Source organism: Phalacrocorax carbo, chromosome 3 (genome assembly GCF_963921805.1).
Source record: "Phalacrocorax carbo chromosome 3, bPhaCar2.1, whole genome shotgun sequence".
Taxonomy (NCBI): Eukaryota; Metazoa; Chordata; class Aves; order Suliformes; family Phalacrocoracidae; genus Phalacrocorax; species Phalacrocorax carbo.
Window position 1 is genome coordinate 7,384,430 of NC_087515.1, and position 21,759 is coordinate 7,406,188.

The 21,759-nt window shown below is 37.2% G+C and overlaps 1 protein-coding gene across 1 annotated transcript in view; it reads left to right on the forward strand.

The window, feature by feature from the left end:
* Positions 1 to 6,663: 6,663 nt before the first annotated feature.
* RYR2 (ryanodine receptor 2) overlaps positions 6,664 to 21,759 on the forward strand; it is a 437,201-nt gene continuing 422,105 nt past the window's right edge. The window contains exons 1-2 of the mRNA XM_064445463.1: positions 6,664 to 6,693; positions 9,534 to 9,590. Of these exons, the coding sequence (XP_064301533.1) occupies positions 6,664 to 6,693; positions 9,534 to 9,590 (87 nt within the window). The remainder of the gene's footprint in view (positions 6,694 to 9,533; positions 9,591 to 21,759) is intronic.

The following is a 21,759-nucleotide window of genomic DNA, read 5'->3' on the forward strand; positions in this document are numbered from 1 at the left end:
AAAAAATATTTTGCCTAAATGCACAGGCTCCTTCTATAATGCACACATGCAAGGACTGGCTTTTGTGGTGCAGAATCCCCATAAGGGAAGGCCTTTGTGTGGAGTAGGGTGGTAAACTGATGATAGGATTAAAACAATTGCAGTATTTCAACAAAATACTGCCCATGAGTATCCCTTATATGGGTTAAAGGTGTCCTGAATCTTGGGACCAATATGTACCTAGGAGTCATGAGAAATGAGTAATTTAGCTATTTGATCTTGGGCTGTCCCTGATGCCAGTATGTATGGTCTTCTGGAGTTGGAATTTCTTAAATTAGAGGCACGTCTTCTTTTAGATGCTTGTGGTGGGAGACACCACCAGGACACGCTGAAGTAAGGCTGACAGTGTCATGGTCTTTCTCACTGTCCTCTCAGACAGTGAAGACTGCCATGCCTGCCAGAAATCGGAAACATCATCAGTGTGAGCAGCACATTTTCCCCAGGTCCGTTTGGATTCGTCATCTCCTTTTCATGTCTTCCTTTTTTTTATTTTTTAAAGATTGGAATGCTGATGTTCCACTGTGTGCTGTCTTCTAATGCTTCTTTTATTTGCTTAATTAGCAATTTGCAGTAAAATAGGGTCTTATGCTTATGTGAACATACTCTGTGCTGCTTTGTTTTCTACAGGGACTTAATTTTTCTGAGTGTGACTGTCAGCAAAAAGCGTAAGGGTACTTTCCAACACTGGAAAAGTACTTCTAAATGAAGCTAAACATTATTTAGGATTCATGTTTGACATGCGAAAGATTTTATTCACTCAGTGCTGGGATGTAGTGCTTCAGATTATAAAGGAATGGAGCTGATAGCAGAGAATTTTTCTCCCTTCTGAAATGAAGAATGTAATGTGGTCACCTTTCAAGGCCAGGAATTCTGTGATTCCAGCGTCACTTCTGTTCCAGATCTGCCTCACTATGACAATGTTTAAACAATGAATGTCACTTTAAATCTGACTAAGAATCATATGCTTAGATGCTATCCTGAATGAAGATTCTGTGGAATTAGAGGATACAAAAGGAATCGGGAAAAACAAAATCTGAACAATATTGTAAAATAAGTAACTAGCCATAAGAAGACTGGTTATGTGATGCTCTCAGTGAAATTGAATAGCATTTTTTTTTTTAAAATCCCTTAATGCTTTTCATATGCTGTTTATCTTTAAAGGGGTTTATCAAAATACATTAGATTCTGGTAGCTGCAATTGTCAAACATACAAACGCAATTGCTGGAATGCACTGAAGAAAATGCTCAAAAGCAATCTTGTATATTAGGAGCAATTTTAGAAGGAAAGAACACTGAAAACACTTTGGCTAGCCCTTGTTTATTTTAAAAAGTATTTCTTGTACCTGTTAGTATGTGCCTTCTGAAGATTCACCAGGGACTGGCACAAGAGATCACTGTTTAACAGCTCATGTGAGGGCTGGCGTCGCTGAGATTGCAGCATTTGTACCTTCCTCTCTAAGGCACTGCACTGCAGTACAGATACTGAATATGATCTCAAATTCTATTTTGGATTTGAGCTGGACTGGCTGTTTGTAGTGAACGGGTTTTAGCTGGGACACATAGTCCATTTCTTATTTGGGAATTATGTGTGAACATTTTTTGATTCCAGACTTTTTGTCAAACATTGTATACCACCATTGAAATTATATTACTGGATAAAATCAATTGTCTAGTCTGTGTACTATCTTGTCCAGTGCCCTGCATCTGGAAGTTGTCTTTATTGGATGTGTGAGAAGGAGGCTGAGGAAGCTGTGTAGCAAATAGTTGGTCCATCAGGGAAGTTTCTTGCTATCCCCGTGAGTTGGTTGACTAACGTTCTGAAAGACAGAGAGCTGCTCTTCCTTTCAGTGTCTGCAGGTGTTTTGATGCATGGTGCTCTTTAGCATTGTGGAGGCCTGGAAAAAAAAAAAAAAGCCTGAAAAAGGCCTGAAAAAAATCTATTGCAGGAACTTAAGCTGTGGACAGACTGTAAAGAGAGAATACCAGTCCATTTCTGACCTAAGATTCAGCGTGCTCTCAAGGGTTATGTCTGCCTTTGACGTCTCTATTTGAATGCTTTATTATTTCAGGCATATTGTAAAGGTGGTTTCCCTCTCATATAGCTGTATGGCAAGTGCACAGGATGACTCTAATTCAGGAAAGCGCACCAGTCTTTCTTGCACAGGGGTAAGGGTGTGTTGAATTATTTTTCAGAATCAAGGTAACGTATTGGAAACTATGTGGGGAAATACTAGCAATGGGCTGCCTCCAGGAAGTATTGGAATTAAACTGGAAATACAGAGATCTTTTTTGTCTGGTTTTTATACTTATGGATGTTTCATGTTAAAACTCCAAGTTAGTTTTGTGTTTGTTTTCTGAAGTACACCTAGGCTTTTGTTTAAATTTACTAAATTGACTGAAAAAGTAGATTGGGCTTGGTGTGGATGACAGAAGAAAAGTCAGAAACTGCGTACATGTTCCTATACTTCCTAGTAAGACTTAAGTGACATAAATTTGTTTTGTTTGGTGTCCTAGTACTAATACATAAATAACTTTTGAACTGTAAAATGAGCACATTTTGTCAGGGTGAATGAAAGAATTCCAACTTTCTCCTACTGTGGTTGTTGTGATTTTAATTGTGATTGATGGAAGCAGTCAGCAATGTATTTTCTATATTGTGGCTATCTAAATCTTTTTTTCTTAATTTGTGCACGAAAGGAGTAATATCTCTTTACTTATTAGCAAATACTTACTATACTTGCTATACAGAAGTCTCATAGGATGGAGCTCTGCTTAATTGTCATAAATATGTACCACACATTTACTGCCATATATTAAGTATTGATAAGAATAGCTAAAATAAGTGCATTAGTGAAATGAACAAAATGTCTTTTTTACAGTACCACTTCTAAAAAATTTTTTTTAATGCCAGTTTTAATGTGTCTCATGGTCACTGCTGTGAAGTGCTGTTCTGGGTCTCAAGAGTGACACTCTGATCCCTATGAAGGCGGAACTATTGATTTCAGTGTAACCAGGATTTCATATCCAGACTTTGTGTGCACTCAGAATGGCTAGAAATGTGTATGTAGTAGTTCCTGTGTAAATGCAGGTTTGCTTCTGAAAACTACTACAAAACTCTGAGAAGATTCAGTCTTCTGGTGGAGTTGCTCTTAGCTATGATGCTGTTAGGAGATTTTCTTTATGGCTTATGTAATGAATCCCTTAGTGTATCACTTCTGGGAAATTAAGCTTTATGAATTTCTGGAGATGGCTGTCCCTTTCATGGTATTAACTACAAACAGAGAGTTGCTGTGATTTTATTTGTACTTGTATATTGGTGAAGGGCTTGCTTTTTTATCCACTATCAACAAGAATTTTGCTATCGACTGCAAGTGGACAGTTCCTCAAAAGAATAAATTCTCAAGACAAGTAACTTCTAAGGTTGAATGGGTAATATTTTCCTGTTAATACCATTCTAGACTTCATCTCTGAACAGAAGTGGCCTCCTCTTTTGTGAGGAAAGTTCTGTATCTCTTACATGGGTACTTCTTATTGACATATAGAACTACCAGAAGCTGAGTTCTGACCTGACTGAGATACTTGGTTTGAATTTTCTGCTAGGGCATTGAGCACAGGGGAGCAGAGGCAGTAGCTAATGTAGTATACAACCTGAGCACCCTAATTTTCTTATATTTTGTCCAAATTCATGTGTATGCATGATACAGATAGCTATTTCATTTGATATAACTTTTCCTTTGTTGGTACATACCTGCATTCATAACATGAATAATTTTTAATATATTTTAATATAATTATTTCATTACATGAATTATTATATTAAGTAATATTAATGTTATTCTGAAGTAGGAGGAAGAGGGTATGATTTTCCTGAAGAACAAGAAGTAAAAAAAAAAAACCCACAACAAAACAAACGAAAAAACCCCAAACCCAAATGAACTAGTAAAATGACTAGAAAAGTAAAAGCTGGGGCAGACTTTTAGTCCTAATATCTTGTCAGTGCTTTTTCTTATTTAGATTAAAAAGCTTTAATAGACACTTCTATAAAATGTGGTAAATAAAATGATAAAAACTTAAGAGTAATGCATTGTCTTTTAATGACAGCTGAAAAGTGAATCCTGTTCTTTTGTCCTTTGGAGAGCTTAAAAACACCCATTTTGAACCTTAACTGTGGTCAGGTGGAATTGAGAACAGAGCACGTTAATTATTGACACAGTTATACCCTGGAATTTCTCCTAATAGTGAAATAAGAATAGCCTGGCATAATTTTCTCTCTAGTCTGTATTCTGCTTAAGACCTATACTATGTTTTGCAAGTGTGTGACATTTAAGCCCTGTCTGACTGTGTTGTCCATTCCACTCTGGGAATGGAAGGCCTCTCAGAGGCTGCCTGTAGTCTGATGCATCTCAGAAGATGAGAAAAGGCATGAAGGAACTAGTTTAGATAACAGTTTAAGCCTTATAAAGGCAACCACAACAATGTGGAGCTTACTGCAATATTCTGTGCCCATCAGGGGCACGGCATTGGTATTTCTTTGTTCTTGTAGTAACAAACTGAGCAACTTAAGGGCAGCCACTGCCTGCAACATCATCACAGAAAAGGTCACCCCTGTTTCCGAACAAGTACTAGCAGGAACTCTCACGTGCTTTTACTGCAGTGTAGTTTTATGCTGTGCTCCCTTGTTAATAAGCATGAGATTTGTTACTTAATTGTGTATTCATTTATGAAAGAACTCTTGCTTTTCTTTGTTGTTTTTTACGGAATAACAGTGGTGTAACTTGTCAGGTAAAAGGTTTAAACTCTCATATATGTTGCTACTTCTAGAGCCCAATGATATGTTACTCAGCTATAAATTTGAACAGATGGATGTTTGAGGCATGTACTGTAATTTAGTAGAAGCTTTGCTTAGCTTCTCAGAATTGCTTAATAAATACAAACTATTATGTATGTGCCTACTGTTTGGAAAGTGAAATATATGCTAGGTAAGGTGTCATAACATGAGCTGTATTAACTCATTTGACAGTTGCAATTTCTGTTTAAATGTGATGCTATAAGGGTCAGTTTTACAGTAATATTAATCTGTTTATAGGAACACTCACACTAGGAGCTACATTAAATTTTAAATAAAAAGGTGTATTCACTCTTCCAGTGTTGTGGCATACTTTAATGTTTATTACAGTAAGGAATTACTTCTTATATTTACCACACGCTTGAAGAAAAATGGAAATATAATAGGATACCTAGTAATGCATTAGACTTCCCAGAGGAACTCTGGCAAAAGTTGACAAGATCTCATTCCATATGGATCAGTTAATTTTTAACGTGCAAGATGTTTTAGTGCAGGAAAGCTTTTTAGGTTTGATTTGGTTTTGTTCATATTCTGAACACTGTAGGACCACAGAGAAGGAGTAACAAGATCATTGTTTTGTGAGGCAGCGTCCCAGAGGATTTTTGAGTAATTAATGCTGCATAACAACATACTTCTACTATCTGATAGTTTTTTACTTAACTGTGGGAAATAATACCTGATGGACATTAGCTGGCAGAACTAAATGCTGAACGCTGGCATGGCCCCTTTCTCTACTTCTGTGAAAACTTCTCTGGAATCCTACTGTGAAAACTGAGTGCACTGAATTTGAAGAATGTCCCTGCTTAAATCCTTCTTTCAAAGGAATGATGGAAGGAAACAACACAAAATTTGCATTGGGTGTCTGTGAGTTTTCCTGGGGATTGCCAGAAAGTGGAGTTCTATTAGTGGAATCAAGCCAGAAATTACTGTCTCTTACAGCTATATTTCTTCCTTCAAAACCAGACAAAGCTGGAAAAAAATGACTGTCTGGGCTTTTTGTGGGATGCATTCTTTGGTTTCATAAAAGGAAAAAGGGGAAAGAGGAAAGTATCTTCCTTTGCTGAATAATTTCCCTTGATCTAAGAGCATCTTCCCTTCCTGCGATGGCCAAGTAGAATTCCTTATATAACAATTTAGGTGGAGGAATGAAAGGAATTTGAAGAGTGTTCAAAGTAAGCCTAGGTAACTGGATAGATCTGTTAAGACGCAGTAAACTACTGGATAGATGGATTAATTCACTGACAACTGATCCTCACTGTACATCAGGAATGTAACCATGCTGATAAACATTTGAAAATCACCTATGGTATATTTATTTTCTAGTTGTAAAGTGGAATAATTTCGTTGGAACTAACAGAGGCATGCTAACCACAAGCTAGATAATGAAATCTCTCTGTACGGACACTTGACCTTCATCCTGAAGCAGTCTTTGATAAAGCATTTTGTTCCAATGGTGTTAGCAGCCACCTAAATAGCTATACAGATGGATAAGAATCCTCTAGCCCTACAACAGTCATGAGAATGCTGTGTGGTTCTAACACTGAGGGTTAGACTGAAAATAAGCATCAATCATGTTACGTCATTTTTTGGGACTATTTTCTGCATATTTATGAAGTAGATTTTGCAATATTAATGCATAGACAGTTATGTACATTTACACAGTCTTGGTGTGAGTACCAGGGAGATGGAATGCATATCCCCTTCTCCATGTAATAGAAAAGTAAATAAAAATTCACAATGTGTGGTTCAGCGAAATAGTTGGTAAGAATGAAACAGAGATGGAGAGAACCTGTCTTCTGGTGTTACAGGTAATTTAGTAGTCCTTCATTGCTGAAGAGTTGGATTAGTCTTTTAAAAGCTTGCGTAAAATAAATGTGGGGTTTGGTTTTTTTTCCGCCCCAGGTAACTCTTAAGGAAAGCAAAGATTTCTCATGATTTGACATGTATTAGCCAGTCCAGTAGACAGCTGAAGGAGCAGCAGTATTGCATTTGTGCAGACATGAACTGATTCATTCAAGAGAACTATTGCATCAAGTGTAGCTGAAGAGATCTAACCCTTCTAATGAAGGAACTGGTAGAGATCAAAGTCTGTGCAAATAACACAGTATCAATTTTCAAGGCCAAAAATGTTAGGTAACATTGAAGTGTGATTGTTGAGACAAAGAATCTGTGAAGCAGTACCATCACTGATCTGAACATGATGCTTGAATAGTAAGGATAACATGGATAGGAGTTGTATTTATTGGTGCATACATAAGAAGTCTGCCTAATTTCTTGTAATTTTAGAATTATGTAGCAAGTCCTTTAGAAAAGCTTGTGAGCAAGAAAGCACTGGTCCAATATTCAGTAATTGCAGGAGGGTGGTGGCTACATAGCTAAATTCTGAAAACTTCTCAAATGCTGTAGGTGTTCCATCACTGTTGACTGAATTTCTGTAGGATAAGCTTCTGAATTAATGATTCGCATACTAGGATGTTTTTGAGTAGGTCTTAGCATGATAGTCTGCTTGGTCAGGTATGTCAGCCATTATTTACTCTTTAACCACTTTTAATATGTCTGATGTAGTGAATATACATTTTAAGTTACTACTTTTGATACTGGTGTTTTGATGGAAGAATAATCTTAAAGCTTACGAAAAGAAAGAACTGCAAAACAAGACATCAGTGAAGGCTTAATCTCCATTTCAAGTTGACCAGGATAGAAATACCCTGTTAAAGGTTCTTGAAATCATGTAGAAGAAATGCCATTGCACCTTGGTTAGTTTCATAATATCACTTGCACAGTTACACTTCCAAGTCCATTTCTGTAAGCTGTTAGTAGTATCTCATACAAGGAGGGTACTGTATTCGTTCTGCATGCTATGTGCTTGTTCATTTGAGGTTGCTTTTCTTTAGTCTTTCAACCTCTGTGTCCAAAACTTTTTAATTTCTCTCACTCTTCCTTTTTATTGTCACAGCCATTGAGATCCCTTGGTATTGGGTTTGATTGTTCTTCCTGATTTGAAGTTTGACATAGCTTCAACCTAAGCCTGTGGCAGAACTTGCTTTTGTCTTTAGTTATGAATTTAAGCAGCCATTCAAACTGGTAGAAGGATATTTCCCAGACGGGGGCTCTTAAATTTGGAATTTCTTTTTTTTTTTTTTTTTTTTTCTTTTAAATTGCTCTCTTGAGCTGACAAAGAGCAGGGTCAAGGTCTTTCTCTTTTTTCCTCTCTCAGATCAAGAAAATAAGTGTATTAAAAATGTCACATCAAGTTCACTGAGTAGGAGAGAGGTTATAATGAGAACTTCAGTAATACAGGTTTTTCTACATTGTTTGTAATGATGCATGATCAGGCTGCATTTTTCTTCTCTTTTTCCTTTGCATGCTTGACCTCTGGAAAGCTTCAGCTCATTTAGCTGAGAGGTTCTGAAATCCTTAATTTCAAATGGACAGAATTTGTCTAGAAAGGAAGAGAGATGGAATGTGGGGGGGGGGTGTTGACAAATCTCATAGGTGAGCGTTGTCATCCTCTTGAGAGGCATAGCTTGTTGCCTGGCTTTTCTCCAAAATAAAATAGATGCTTTTGCATATAAAGTGTAATATAACTCTGAATTTAGACACAAAAAGAAACACTTTCATTTTCCGTGGAGAAAATGGGGGAGAAAAATGAGTAATTAGGTAGTGAGAATTAAATTTTCATGTTCCTAAAGGTGAATGGAGGTATCTCTTTCTAGGTAAAATGTGTGGCTCAATTAAATAAAAACTGTATAACTGCATATTTACATCTATTTATTGGCTACAGCCAACTGAGAATGTAGTCTTTTTTTTTTTTTAAGGACTTTTCATACCTGTTTTAATCTACTGAAAATTAAATTAATGTGGTTTAAAGATGTATCAAGCTGCAATGTTGATATATTTTATTCATAATGTTACAGGCGTCACTTCATTCTGGTTATGTCAGAGTAATGTAATGCTCTTTTTTTATTTTGAGATTTCTAGTTGAACTCTAGCTTATAATTTTTATGTCAGCTGCAATTGCAGCTGAAGACTCTGAATTTCTTCTTTCCTTATACTACAAATCTGTTAGCAAGGCACAATTACACACTTTCTGTTTTATCCCCATTTTTTATTCAGCTTTCTGTTCTATAGTTTATTTTTTACTCGACAGCTGCAAAGTTAAAAGAGCATCAGTGACAATATTCTTCTCTTTCAAACCAATTTGTTTTGGGGATTGCCCCTCTGGTTTGGTAAATCACCTCTCTGCAGAAGTCCTGTGCCTGGCTTAAGGAGTTGTTTACTCTGGCCCTCTGCACAGAGGTACGTTCTGCTGACTTTCAAAAAACCTCTAGGTGAGAGTTACTGTATCAGTTTTTGAAGCTGTATTCCTGTAAAGTAATCCAATTAATATAGTGTGTGAGAAATGCTCAACCTTGTTTCCATGCATGGCATTTGCATTTCTGTTTACATAGGAAGGCCTTGCTGCACTTTTTGGTTTACTAACAGAATAAACTAACGTGGGTCAGAACACACATTCAATAAAGGAATGAGTTTAATTGGGTAGTGAACTGCGTGGGACCGTGAATGCTAACAAAATTACTTCTTCGTGTACTTATGTGACTTCCTATCAATGAGTGAGGTTTTTTATGATGGTTTATGTCTGTTACAGAATTACAGTTTGACAATTGGAACCACATCTAGAGCATGGGAAGCGCACTTTGTTGTAGTAAGTTCTTACACAAAAGTTATGGTTTGCTATTAATAGTTGTACCCTAGTAATTCATTTTATTGGGAGGGGCAGAGAAACGAGGAGTTCTGTGAGTGAAATGGGTTTTTGTAGCCTTATTGCATACATTTAAACAGACTAATCAGCTGAAGAAAATCCTTATATCCCTTTATTCATTTCAAGATTTCTAGCTGGATCTCATTTTCCCTGCCTGAGGAATAAATTGTTTAAATGAAAGAAATACATAAAACAGGCAGGTTGGTATAACAGGTTATTAAGCGTTATTTTATTAGCAAAAGGCTAGAAAGAAAATACTGTACCAATTTTTCTTTTTGGCCAGAAGCCTAAAAAAAAATTCCCATATTACAAAGGCGCTGCTTTAAGTCAGAACCTTGTTCTCTTACCTGTTGCTTAAATTATATTGCCATCTGAACGTAAATTAGTTGATTTTAGTATAATACCTGGCAGGACAATCTACTCTGCATCTGTTAAACATTTTATGAATTGATTTACTTGTTCGTGACTGCAAGGGTCTCTATGTGGCTATGCATGTTTTTTGTAAGTCTGGTTCTGTTCTCACTGACATTAATGTCAAACCTCTTCTCTGGTTAAAATCTAGCTGGATCTACACTAATAGCATTGTGCACTGTTGTATGTAACAGCCTAAATATGTCAAATGCATATCCTTTTCTGAGCTCGTTGTCTGCCATTTTAAGCACAATTAAAATTTATCCTGCTTATGTACCAAAAGCGTGTGACCTGGCTTTTACACAATTAGTTTAAAAATGTATATGCATTGCTAACTGTCCTTCAAAATATTTATGTTTAATTATTGGAAACAGTTCCAACTTTGCCACGCAGCTGTACCATCTTGTCCAATTCAGCAAAAGTATAATCTGTTGTATGTTCCTCTTCTGAGAAGAAAGCTAGCTTTTTCTTTTTCTATGCATCTCCCTGAAGTATTTGTTAAGAAACCAAATGTTGTACTTGCAGAGTAGCATTTGTAATTTGTGTTGTGTGCCATATTTTTCTTTATATCTTGTTTAAAAAAAGAATAATCTTTTTTTCCTGGTCTGTATTACAAGATTGGAGATCTCTTTTGTCTTGAAGCTTTTACTTTTAGGTAAGTACAATTGCTTTTGTTTAGTTATTGAAGAAAGTTTCAGTTATACTTCAAGGTAAGGAACTATCTTGTCACAAAGTTTCTGAAATATCGTAAGCTCTCCTGTGATTTTATTTGGTGTCTGCAAGCCTAAGGAAAGCCTGTTTCAGGAACATCAGCACTTTATGGCACTGAGCTCTCGCTGCACAGTGTTGCTCGTTGAGACTCCTGTGTTAACTACGGCAATGGTAAAATAGTGAAAATTACACACACTTTCAGGTTCATTTCAGAGAGCAGGTAAGTAACAAAATAGGTCTGCCAGTTTTCTGAGTTTATCAAAATGATTTACCTTGCACTTAGAACGCAGCAGAATATATAATGAGAAAATACATAGGCATAAGAATGTTCAGGTCTTTACCTTTTACTCACATTTTTCTACTCTTCCTAGTCTAGCACTTCAAATCCCAGCCTACAGTAAAACTGAAAGGCTTGAATGGAAACATCTTCAACCAGCTTTTCGTTACAGGTTTATTTGCATGGCAATATCTGGTGACAATCCTTTTCCAGCTTATTTCCTGCTGAAAGAGTCTAAGTTCCTCACCATACTTACTGAATTTTCCATACGTGGAATCAAACCTTCTGTGCACCCTTGCGTATGTTTTATTCTATGGTAGGCGTTGTTTTCCAGTTGCCTTGTCCAGAGACATCTCTGTTATTGGAAATGAATTATTTCAAATGATGGCATGGTCTCATGACAGTGTTTACTTAAAACTTCATATAGCACTTGCTTTTCCTCTTTAAACACAGGAGTTAATTTGGGTCAGAGTGAAGAAAGAAAATCAGATACAGATACTTGCTTGAAAATATACAGTTCGCTTTTCTGTTTTTCTTGTTGCCGATTCATGGTTGTTCGTGACCTTGTAGGAATTTCTGTATGTTTTGTTTTTTGTTGTTTTTTTTTTTAATGTCTAAACTAACTCGTATCTGGAATTGAAATACATTTTCAAACTTTAAATTCTTTCAAAAACTCATCTCTCTCTCTCTCTCTTTATGAAGAGCTGGAGGGGTAAACTGTGGTAGTCTCTTGTCTTGAAGATGATGTTTAGAAAAATGGAAGAATGTATAAACAACCTCTTGTCCTCTTGTAAAACTGATCTACTGATGTACATAGTTTTGTTCTTTTAGTCCAACTTTTGCTGGAGTAAAGGTTAATATATTTCTTGATTTGGATTTAATATTCTTTTAAAATGGAATGTATTTTCATATTAAAGGTTTTATACCCTAAAGAGATAAGCGTTGTTAAAATTTTAAACTCATTGTAGTTTTATGATTTTTTTTAAAAAATCACTTATATTTTTTTCCTTTGGCCACAGATAAAGAACTGTTTTGAAAGATTTTAACATTGTAATACTTCAGGGGAGATGGAAACTGCTTTTATATATTACTTAATACTTTCTGTTTTCTAAGTTTCTTGTGACTTTTTTTTTTTGCAGTCAACCTTTACTTTTTTATTCAGGCAAACAGGAGCCATACCTTTTCTTTACCCTATGAAATTCTGTTTGGTTTTAGTTTTTTTTTCTTTTTCCCTCAAGGTACAAAGCAAGCTTTAGTCTGTAATTTGTGTTCCTCAGTAAGGAGGTACAGTATAGTAAAATCACAAATAAATACTGTTTTTGAGACTGGACACATATTGCTGAAAGCTGTTTGGTTCAGAGAACAGAAAAGAATTTCATTGGACTTGGAGAATTCTGATCTGGAAGGTAGCCCAAAACACTTATTTCTTTCTCTCCTTATGAGGTGAAGAAAACCATGTTGCAGAAGATATTTGCATCACTCCACTCAATCTTGCAAGATAGAAGACAGATCAGAATCGGGCTACCTGCGTTTGGTACTGACCTCCAGGAGGAATTCATTCCCCCTTGGCTTTTCATTATACTAGCTTCAAATTTCTCAGCAGCAAGAGAAAGTTGGTCTGGAATGAATTGTGTTTTTCCCATCAAACCCTCTGGTCTGTGGAAGGCAGTTCTGTCATTGTACCTGGCAATATTTTAGCCAGTTCATCTGGAAGGGTGAACCTTTTCCTTCAGTGCTACCAGAAGATTCTGAGTTCACACCTCCTGGTGGCCAAGGACTGTTGAGCTCATTGGATGTATAAGAGAATTCAAATGAGAAAGTGCGGTCAGTCAGCAACATTAGAACTCACTAGGTTCTGGTTGTGTAACTTCTGTATTTTAAATAATGTTCTTTTAATATCCTATCTAGAGATGGTAGCTAGCTCACTTAGCTGTTGTTTGCATGTTGTATTTTCAGATTCAGTCATTTGTGCCAAGGACTGGATTTTTACATGCTTTATGTTCAGACAGTATTTAAGTAGTAGAGGTGAACAGAATACAAAAACCAGTGCATTGTGATTAGCCCAATGCTGCAGAACATTAATAATTGCAGAGAGGAGGTCTTTGTAGCTGAAAAGTGCACTAAGTCCATCATGATCTTTTGAAATTCAGGGATGTGTCATTTTAAGGTGTCATTGTAATTGATGAATCATGATGTGATGTTCATGAACTGGCTCTGGAGGTTGAGAGAAGCTGCTGTTACAAGAGTTGGAGATGATCCAGGGGACAAATGGAGTATTATTAAAGATTAGCTGATAGAAGAATCATTCCTACCTTATTAGTCAACATGACATCTATGAAACTGTGGTACAGCTTGCAGTGGGGAGAGTCCTCTCCAATATTGTTTTAGATTGAAGACTTTTTTCTTATGGAGAAGGATTATTTTCAGATTGTGGGCTGGGTTTTGGTTTTGGGTTTTTTTGGGGGTTTTGGTTTGGGTGTTTTATTTGTGGTTTGTGGTTTTTTTTTTTTTTTTAACAGCATGTTAGGTTACTGAGGTTGTTTAAGGGAACTATCAAACTACTTGGCCTCTTGAAATGTTTTCATGAACTCTTCCCCGCCCTCCGTGTTCCCCAGGCTGTGGGCATTAGGAATTCTGTTGCATTGTTCTAGTACATTTCAGTGCATTAGCTGCACAGCTCAGCTGGCATGGTTTTCTTGGCAAACCAGGCTAAACAGAGATGAATCATGAATCTTTTAGCCTTGGAGCTTGCAAGATCAAGAATGAAAAGCTATATCTTTTTCTTTTCCAGGAAAAGAAATATAAACCATGAGAAATGTAATTATTTATGACTGCTCCTAACTATTTCACTTGAATATGGATTGATTTTTAAACAATAAAAATTCTGGTATTATTTTTTCTCTCTGGTTTAGCTTTTTCTTCAGATCTGGTGGAGGGAAATCTGATGGGAGGGCTTTCAAGGTAGTGAAGTCCAGACAGCTGAAAAATTAAGTGCCACTTTGTTTAGCTACAGAGAGGTTGTAAAGATCAATGATGGAACAAGTATTACAGATTCAGGCTACTTGTTGCTTAGGGAACTTGGGTTCTTTGAAATATCTGATCAGCTTAATCTTTGATTAAGTCTTGGCCTCTATCCTGATCTTCTGTTAAGAATCTCTTTAGAAAGCACCTCCATAAGTATTGGGGATTATGAATGAAAATAATGAGGGTCCTGTCATGAAATATGTTTTTATTACTAGGGAGAGAGTGTGGTCTAGTTGACAGCACATTGGCTAAGAGATGTGGCTTCTGTTTTCTGGAAACTCATCCTCTGAAGAGGAAGCTTAAGTACAATGTTGTTGGAACATAAAGCAACGCTCAGATCCCTCTTTAGGTACAAAAAAACCTCAGCTAAACTGAAGACACATAATCACTGTATCTTCTACTTCTGCTGCTAAAACTGCATTTGTTAAAATGTGAATCAGTGTGTGTAATCATACCCAGATTTCCATCTTTAACTTGAAGATGAAGTTGCATTCCTCCTGCCGTAAATTGCCTGGAGACTGATTGATCAAACTTGTAAAGTCCAAATTAATTATAACCATCGTTGTTCTCCTGCTGATTTTGGCTGCTCCTGGGCCCTGAGCAGGTGTTTTAATTGAACCATGTTTTTCTTGGTGATTTTAACTATTCAGACTGCATTAATTATTATTAATGCACTCTTTTTGGATTTCTTACAGAATCACTGAGGTTGGAAGAGACCTCTGGAGGTGATCTAGTCCATCTAGGTTTTGACTATCTCCACAGATGCAGATCCACAACATCTCAGGGCAGTTTATTCCAGTGGTTGTCCACCTAGAGAGGAAAAAAGTGACTTCTTGAGTTCAGCCTGTCTCACCTCAGGGCTTGTCAATAGTTTTAGAACCTATATTGGCCCAGGCAAGACAGCATGAACTGAACTATATACCATGACTGCAGGATTTCAGTCATGATGAAATAAAGTTTCACTTTCATGTGAAAAAGAAAGTACCGTTTTAGAAGAAACAAATAAAAAGTGTTCACATTCAGATTTAAAATGGTCAATGATTAGAGTAATCCTGCAGGATCTGAATTAATTTTAATTCAGTCAGTCTCCCTTATTCCAACTCTGAACATTGGCCAGAGAATTACAAGGCCTCTTGTAATATGCTTTATTTTCCAGAAACAACACGAGAAAGAAATAGAAAAAATTATTTCTCATAAGGAAGCTACCTTCATATCTCTTAGGGTTCTATAATGTTAAAGGATATTTTTTCATTAATATATCCTGCCCCTCCATCTGGTTGTGCTCATTCTCTGTAGGAAATGTAAAGCTGCATTACTGTCTTTTAAATTTAAAGAAAATATTTTTTTTTAAGAACAGTACCTAACTGCTATATAAATCACTTCAGAGGAGAATTCAGTGTGAAGGGGAAAATATTATATGAAAGATCCTTCAGACTATATGTATGTAACATTTGTAATCGCTATAAGAATGATTAAAAAGCACAACTAATTCGATGGCCACAAGTAACAAGAAGTATTATTTCTGGAAATATCTGTAAAAAAGAAAATACATAACTTGAAATGTTAAAGTCAGCTTCGATTTGAGGTCTCTAGATAGTTGCACAGAAATGTTGCATCACTGCATTTGCAGAGCTGAATTTTCCTCCACTCTGTGAATGGTGTAAGTCCAGCTCATGAGCTGTCACAATCCGAGTTTTAACCTGCAGACAGGGAAGTTTTACAGTTTGTTCTCTAAACCAAAGCCAATGTCCCACTCAATTCTTCTGTTGGCGTTTCTTAATTACGGATGGGGTCCCTAAATTGTAAGACCAGTTATAACAAATCTGGCTGTGTTTGGCACTCGTTCAGTGCTAGACTTTAGGACATTAATGTCTTGATAAGGTGTTTTGATGTTTGTCTGGTGACTAGATCTGCTCCCTTGGTGACAGCAACCAAGTGGTAGTGATGTGATGTGCTAGTGTAGATAACTTGCCTGTGGTTTTAACCCAGATTTTACATAGTTTTGCTCGAGTGTAGTGTCTGTACTCACTTCAAATGGCACAAGTTGCCTGTGATTTCTCCACATTCACACCACAGCTCTGTGAGAAGCATCCATAATGGGAGCTCTTGAAAAATTATGTTGGGGATGGTTACATGGTAAAGACTTGTGTTCTCTGTCTAAGAAGAGGTGCTGCAGTATTTAAGTAACTGACACAAAGAAAATGTTGATGACTGATGCTGGGAGAAAACACTAATTTTGATTTGAGGTCTGGTTCTCTAAAAGAGCTCTGGCTTTGTTGGACTCTTGACTGCTTGTGTGTGTGTGTTTGAGTATGGATGAAAGTACATTAATATTTTTTCTGAACATTTTCCTGTGTTTAATGTCAATAGGAATCTACTGAAATAAATGAAACCATTGTCAGAGGTGCCAAACTGCTGTGAAGGATATGCCCTATGTAGAGACTGGTACTCCTTGACACCCTTTAGTTTGATAAGAGATAATATGTACATATGGAAAATACAATTTTCCGTTTAACATGTGTATTTTAATTCTGAAACACTTGTATTTACCTCTTACTGCCTTAACCCATGGGTTTGAAATAGCGTAAGGTGCCTTAGATTAGTAGTGAAAGTATACCTGAAGGAAATGAATTTTGGGATAGAATTTGAAGAAAGAACCAATTACTCTGTCTTGAAGAACTGGGTAAGATATTCTAGGTAGGCCTGAGGAGAGGGGAAGAATGGATGTCTTTGCTAGTGAGACAAAACCTGAGGAGCTACAATGTGTATTCAGCTATCAGAGGAAAGATCACAGCTGTTGGATGCAAGAGGAAACAAGGGACAAAATAAATTATTACTATTGATTGTATTACATAGTGCCCAGAGGGCTCAGCTGAGGCGAGGGTGCCGCTATGCTTCTGTACAAAAGCACAGTGAGTCACAGTTCCTGCCTGAAAGAGCATAGGCTCTGCATAGGCATGATAGAGAAACACTGAGATGAGATGAGATGAGATGAAGGGACAGGGGAATGAGGTAGTGTGCCCAGGGACACAGAAGATGTCTCGGGGTCTATTCTGGGCTCCTCTGGACTCATGATGATTTAGGATATAGAGACTTGGAGAGCTATGCCATTGAAGATGAGGGCATGTAATATGGACATTATGTGGGAGGATACTGGAAGCCAGTGCATAGATTCCAGGCCTAATGGACAGAAGACCGGACAAAAAAAGGTGACTTTTACTTGCAAATTATGCAATGGTCATTATCAGAAGTATGTGAAAAAGCCTCTGTACAAAATGTATAATACTGCTAATAATAGCATAGCTGGAAAGAAACATTGCAGTTATTGAATTGGAAGTTCTAATCTGTGGTTGTCTGGTTGATTTGAAATAGTGCCTGGTCTGTACTGGTGATATTTAATTTAAAGTAGTATATGTTAAGGTTCCTGTGTTCATGGCATATCAGAATAAAAAGACTGGGAAGAAGTTCTTTTAGAGAATCCATTCTTAGAGGAGAAAATGGCGGGGAGACACAAAAATTATTCTGAGTAACTATAGCCAAGTAATAACTATAAAGCATAGGTCCTGGAGACTTACCTGAAAGTGTTGAGTTGTCTTTTACTGAGTGGTGTGGGAGTGTACATATCCTCACATAAAATAGTGTTTGAGTAGAATGTTTCATTAAAAGTGAGCAGAAACAGCAACTAATTTGTCCATTGAACTGTCCCAAGTTTCAAGTGTGCATGGATAATCTGTAAGTCTGCTCTAGCCAGGTACTGCAAAATCTGAAGGGAAATTTGGCATCTGTGTAATCTTTTGGCTGTTGATGCCATACATTATTTGTTTTGATTCCAAATGGTACTCAATGTCAATTAGAAGAAGGAACCTAGTCTAATAAGGTGTGTGTGGGTTGTTTTTGTTTTAAATGTTTGGTTTGGGTTTTTTTTTTTGTTTTTGTTTTGGTTCCCACCCCCCTCCCCTCAGTCTGCTCTGATTAAAGTAGTGGTTGGCCTAAGTTAGGATTTCCTGCAGTGCCTAAAAAGAAGTAGGAATTAGAGTTGAATAAATATAGGAATTCTCAGAGAATGTTTCCAAGGAGATGCAAGTTGGCTTTGGAGGTAATTTTTAACTCCTTTTAACATAACTCTTATGTTTGTTTCTTCTGTGCACCTACAAAATGTGTTTAGTTTCACGTACATTGATTTCTTTTGTCATTCTGTGTTGTACATGGACTGATATTATAGGTGGTCAGTGGGGCTTTTATCTATGCTTAAAAGTGGTCTTATTTAAACACTATTTTTTGCAGCTGGATATGTAAATACAAGATACCATCTGGATGAGCTGTCAAAGCACGCTGTAATTTGCTGTGAAGCTATGGCCGTCCTTAGTCGTGAAGATGCATGCAATGAGAAAGAAGGGTCCTTAATACTAGCATAATTTAAGTTCTTAACTACAATTTAGAATTTTAGAGGGCAAATTATCTATTGGATTCTCTGCCTGGACTTCATTATATTATCATTAATGTAAGAAATTTTGGATTAAATATTTCCAGTGAGGGTAATTCATTTGTAGAATCTGTTTATTCTGCTGGAAATGTCTGTTCTGTGGAAACAGGTTTGTTTGTTTGGGCTTTTTTTGTTACGTATCATGATTTGTTTGTACAGGTGAAAAAAATGAAAAAAACCCCAACAATAAGACCTTACAGGTTTTTGGTTTTGTGTTCTGGTAAAGCAGTGAGTTTGTAGTTGGAAACTTCAGTAAGAAAAACATCTGATTTCGTTGGTTTCACACAATGGAATTTTTCTTTATGGAAGCTACTTTTAGTAAGCTTTGCATAGGTCAAGTTTTTTCTGGTTTTGTTTCAGTACAGTAAGAATGTTTTTCTAGCTATATCTATTATCTTTATTTTCCTAGTCAAGTAGGCACATAGATGTCTCGTCAGGTATTACTCGGTTGGAAGAATGAAGGACTATTTTGTGGAGGTGGTGAAGTCCCACCGAGTACTAAGACTGGCATTTTCCCTGGATTTAATGACTCACCTGAAACTTGAATGCAGATCTGTACTGGTGAATAAAAAAGGCAAACAGAAGCAAAGATATGTAACCTGTAATACACGGTTTCTAAAATGAGTAGAAATACCATGCAAAGTGGAATCTGAAGACTTAAGCAAAACAGGGGTGTCACTCAGCATGAAGTACCAACTGTTTTGGGCTTATTTAGTATGCAAGAGCATACTTACAGATGACTCACAGTTAAAATGCCTTACATAAGATTGCCCAAGTAGTTCACTTCAGGTGATGGAAAGATATTGTAAAAATAGTAACAAAAACTGTATCCAGTTGCTCTTACTGCTTTATAGTTGGTGGGGGGTTTTTTTGTTGTTGTTTTTTTTTTGTTTGTTTTTGTCAGGCCCTGTATTACATTCATGGAGATATGCTTTTTTCCTGCTCCCCATGATCTTGGAATATGCAAATAATGCTTTAAAAGGAATAGTTAAAGAAATTATGTAAGACTGTACTTTACATTTATGATTTAATATCAGGGGATTACTTTACTCAGGAAATACAAAATCCATGCTAAAGTAGTGCTTGCTGTCTCAAAAGAAAGGATATTCTAAAACTTCAGCTCTTGCTACCATTATGTACTTTAAAAATCTGTTTATCTTCTACTGTGTTCTGCATCACTGAAGTAAGCTAGACTGCTTTTATCCTTAATTGCAGTGCTTTGATGTGATGTATTTATTTATTACTGTAGATTACATAAGAACATAAAAATAACCGAAGGAATAACTGAAGACCAAGGGGTCTGTGTAGCAGTGCAGTAGCAGTCAATAACAGCAAGGCAAGAGGACAAGAATACACATTCCACTGTGTGTTGGCAGCCTGTAGTGATTTGTGACTTGGGGGGAGTTAGGCTCGGGCCTGGTGACACTGAATTTGGTAGCAAATTAAGTTCTGCAGCTGACGGGGATGTTGCATGGGGAAGTGTCACCTTCTGTTCTTTCTGAAGCTGCCTTGTGCAACTTTTAATTGATGATCCCCAGTTCTGGTACTGGAAAGGGCAGTGAATTGTAACAGAAAATATTACTGCATATATTTGCAACTATTGTAATAATTTTTCTTCTGTAGTCTTATACAAAAGTTTCAATATTAAAAAGTGTTTTTGATTAAAAAACAATGCTTTTTTAAAACCTGTTACCCAGCTTTACATCAGAGACAATTTTTGAAAGAAAATTTTTGAGAAGTAACTGGTTCTTTGTGTATTTTTAATACAGTTTCACATTCCCTGTTCACTTTCCCTTTTTGTGGTTCTTAATTTGCCCTTTTGTGGAAGGATTTGCAGTTGTGGGTTTCCTGACCTTTGTAATCATGGGTCTAAACAGTTGTATCTGCATGTAGCTTTCGTCTGGAAGCTTCCTGGCCCTTCATAGCAGCAGCAGCTGTTAGTCTCTAGTTGTGGTTATTGGGGAATTAGAAGTACTGTCAAACATGCTTATGATTTTCACCTGAAAGGAAATAATTGCTACTTGCTTATTGTGTTTTCATCACTATGTTGAAATATTTTTCCTCATGGATGCACGGCTACAGTTTTGTCTCTGCATCGTGAGTGGGGTTTGTGCAACTGGGCTCAGTGTGGGCAAGCCCACAGAAGCATTGCTGGTGGGGGCACAGAGAAGGTCATGGTGGCTCTGCCCAGCCAGCTGCTGCTGCCGGGGCAGAGAGATCCCAAGCCTGTGCTAATAGGATGCACTGGATCCTTCTCAGCTGGAGGGAGCTGACAGGGTGGACGGTGAGGGTCAGCATGCCTTAAGGAAAATGAATGGACTAAGCACTGATGTGTTGTTTTGGGGGCTCTAGTTTCTGACCCCCTGCTTTGCCCCTTCATAGTGTTGCTGCTCTCATATATTTGAGTGAGATGTGGTTGAGTTGCAGCTGAAGAAACATTCTGGAGTCTTTTTGGCAGGACAGCCTAAGAAGTCAACGACACCTGTGATCAGATAATCATGGGCAACACGGAGGCCTGACTGATGTACAAGGTGTTATCTTCCGTGGTTGCACAGGCTGCCTGCTTTCCAGTGCAGGAGAAGAGATCCACCCTCTGGCATACCTGTATTGCGCGGACCAGCAGGGTGAGAAGTGATTCGAACCCTGGCCTTCACACGTGTAGGTGAGCGGAGCAAATAGGGAACAGGTGGTGGATGGTGCGGTGCTGTGAGGGGTCAGGCAGCCTGTGGTAGGCTGCAGCTAAGTGCTCACCCTTTAATCAGGGTGGAGGAATAACTTACAGTCTAAATGTTTTATTGGGAAGGCAGTAAAATCTCTTATGCATACTGTCTAGCTTTGTTTTGCAGTAACGGTACTTAGCAGTTGCAGGCGCCTTGTCTTTGAGTGCTGGAAAGCATTAACTAGTAAGTGCCAGTGTTCAAACAGTAAATCTTATAGGTGGAAGTTTTTTTTTTTTTATTCCAGTAGTTGCAATTTGTTTAAAAAAAAAAAAAAAAGCAGTATGGGTATTTTGATTCTTATTGTAAAGAATAAGTTGAACCGTAAAGTACATTTTTTTAACCTGTGAAAGGCTAGTGAATTGATGAATACTAAGGGTGGGCTCCTGTCTTGATTTTGACAATAATAATTCCATTAAAACTAAAAAGTAATAGCTGTTGCTGCTCCATATGCTTAAAATGTGGTAATAAGCTAACTGCCTCACAGTC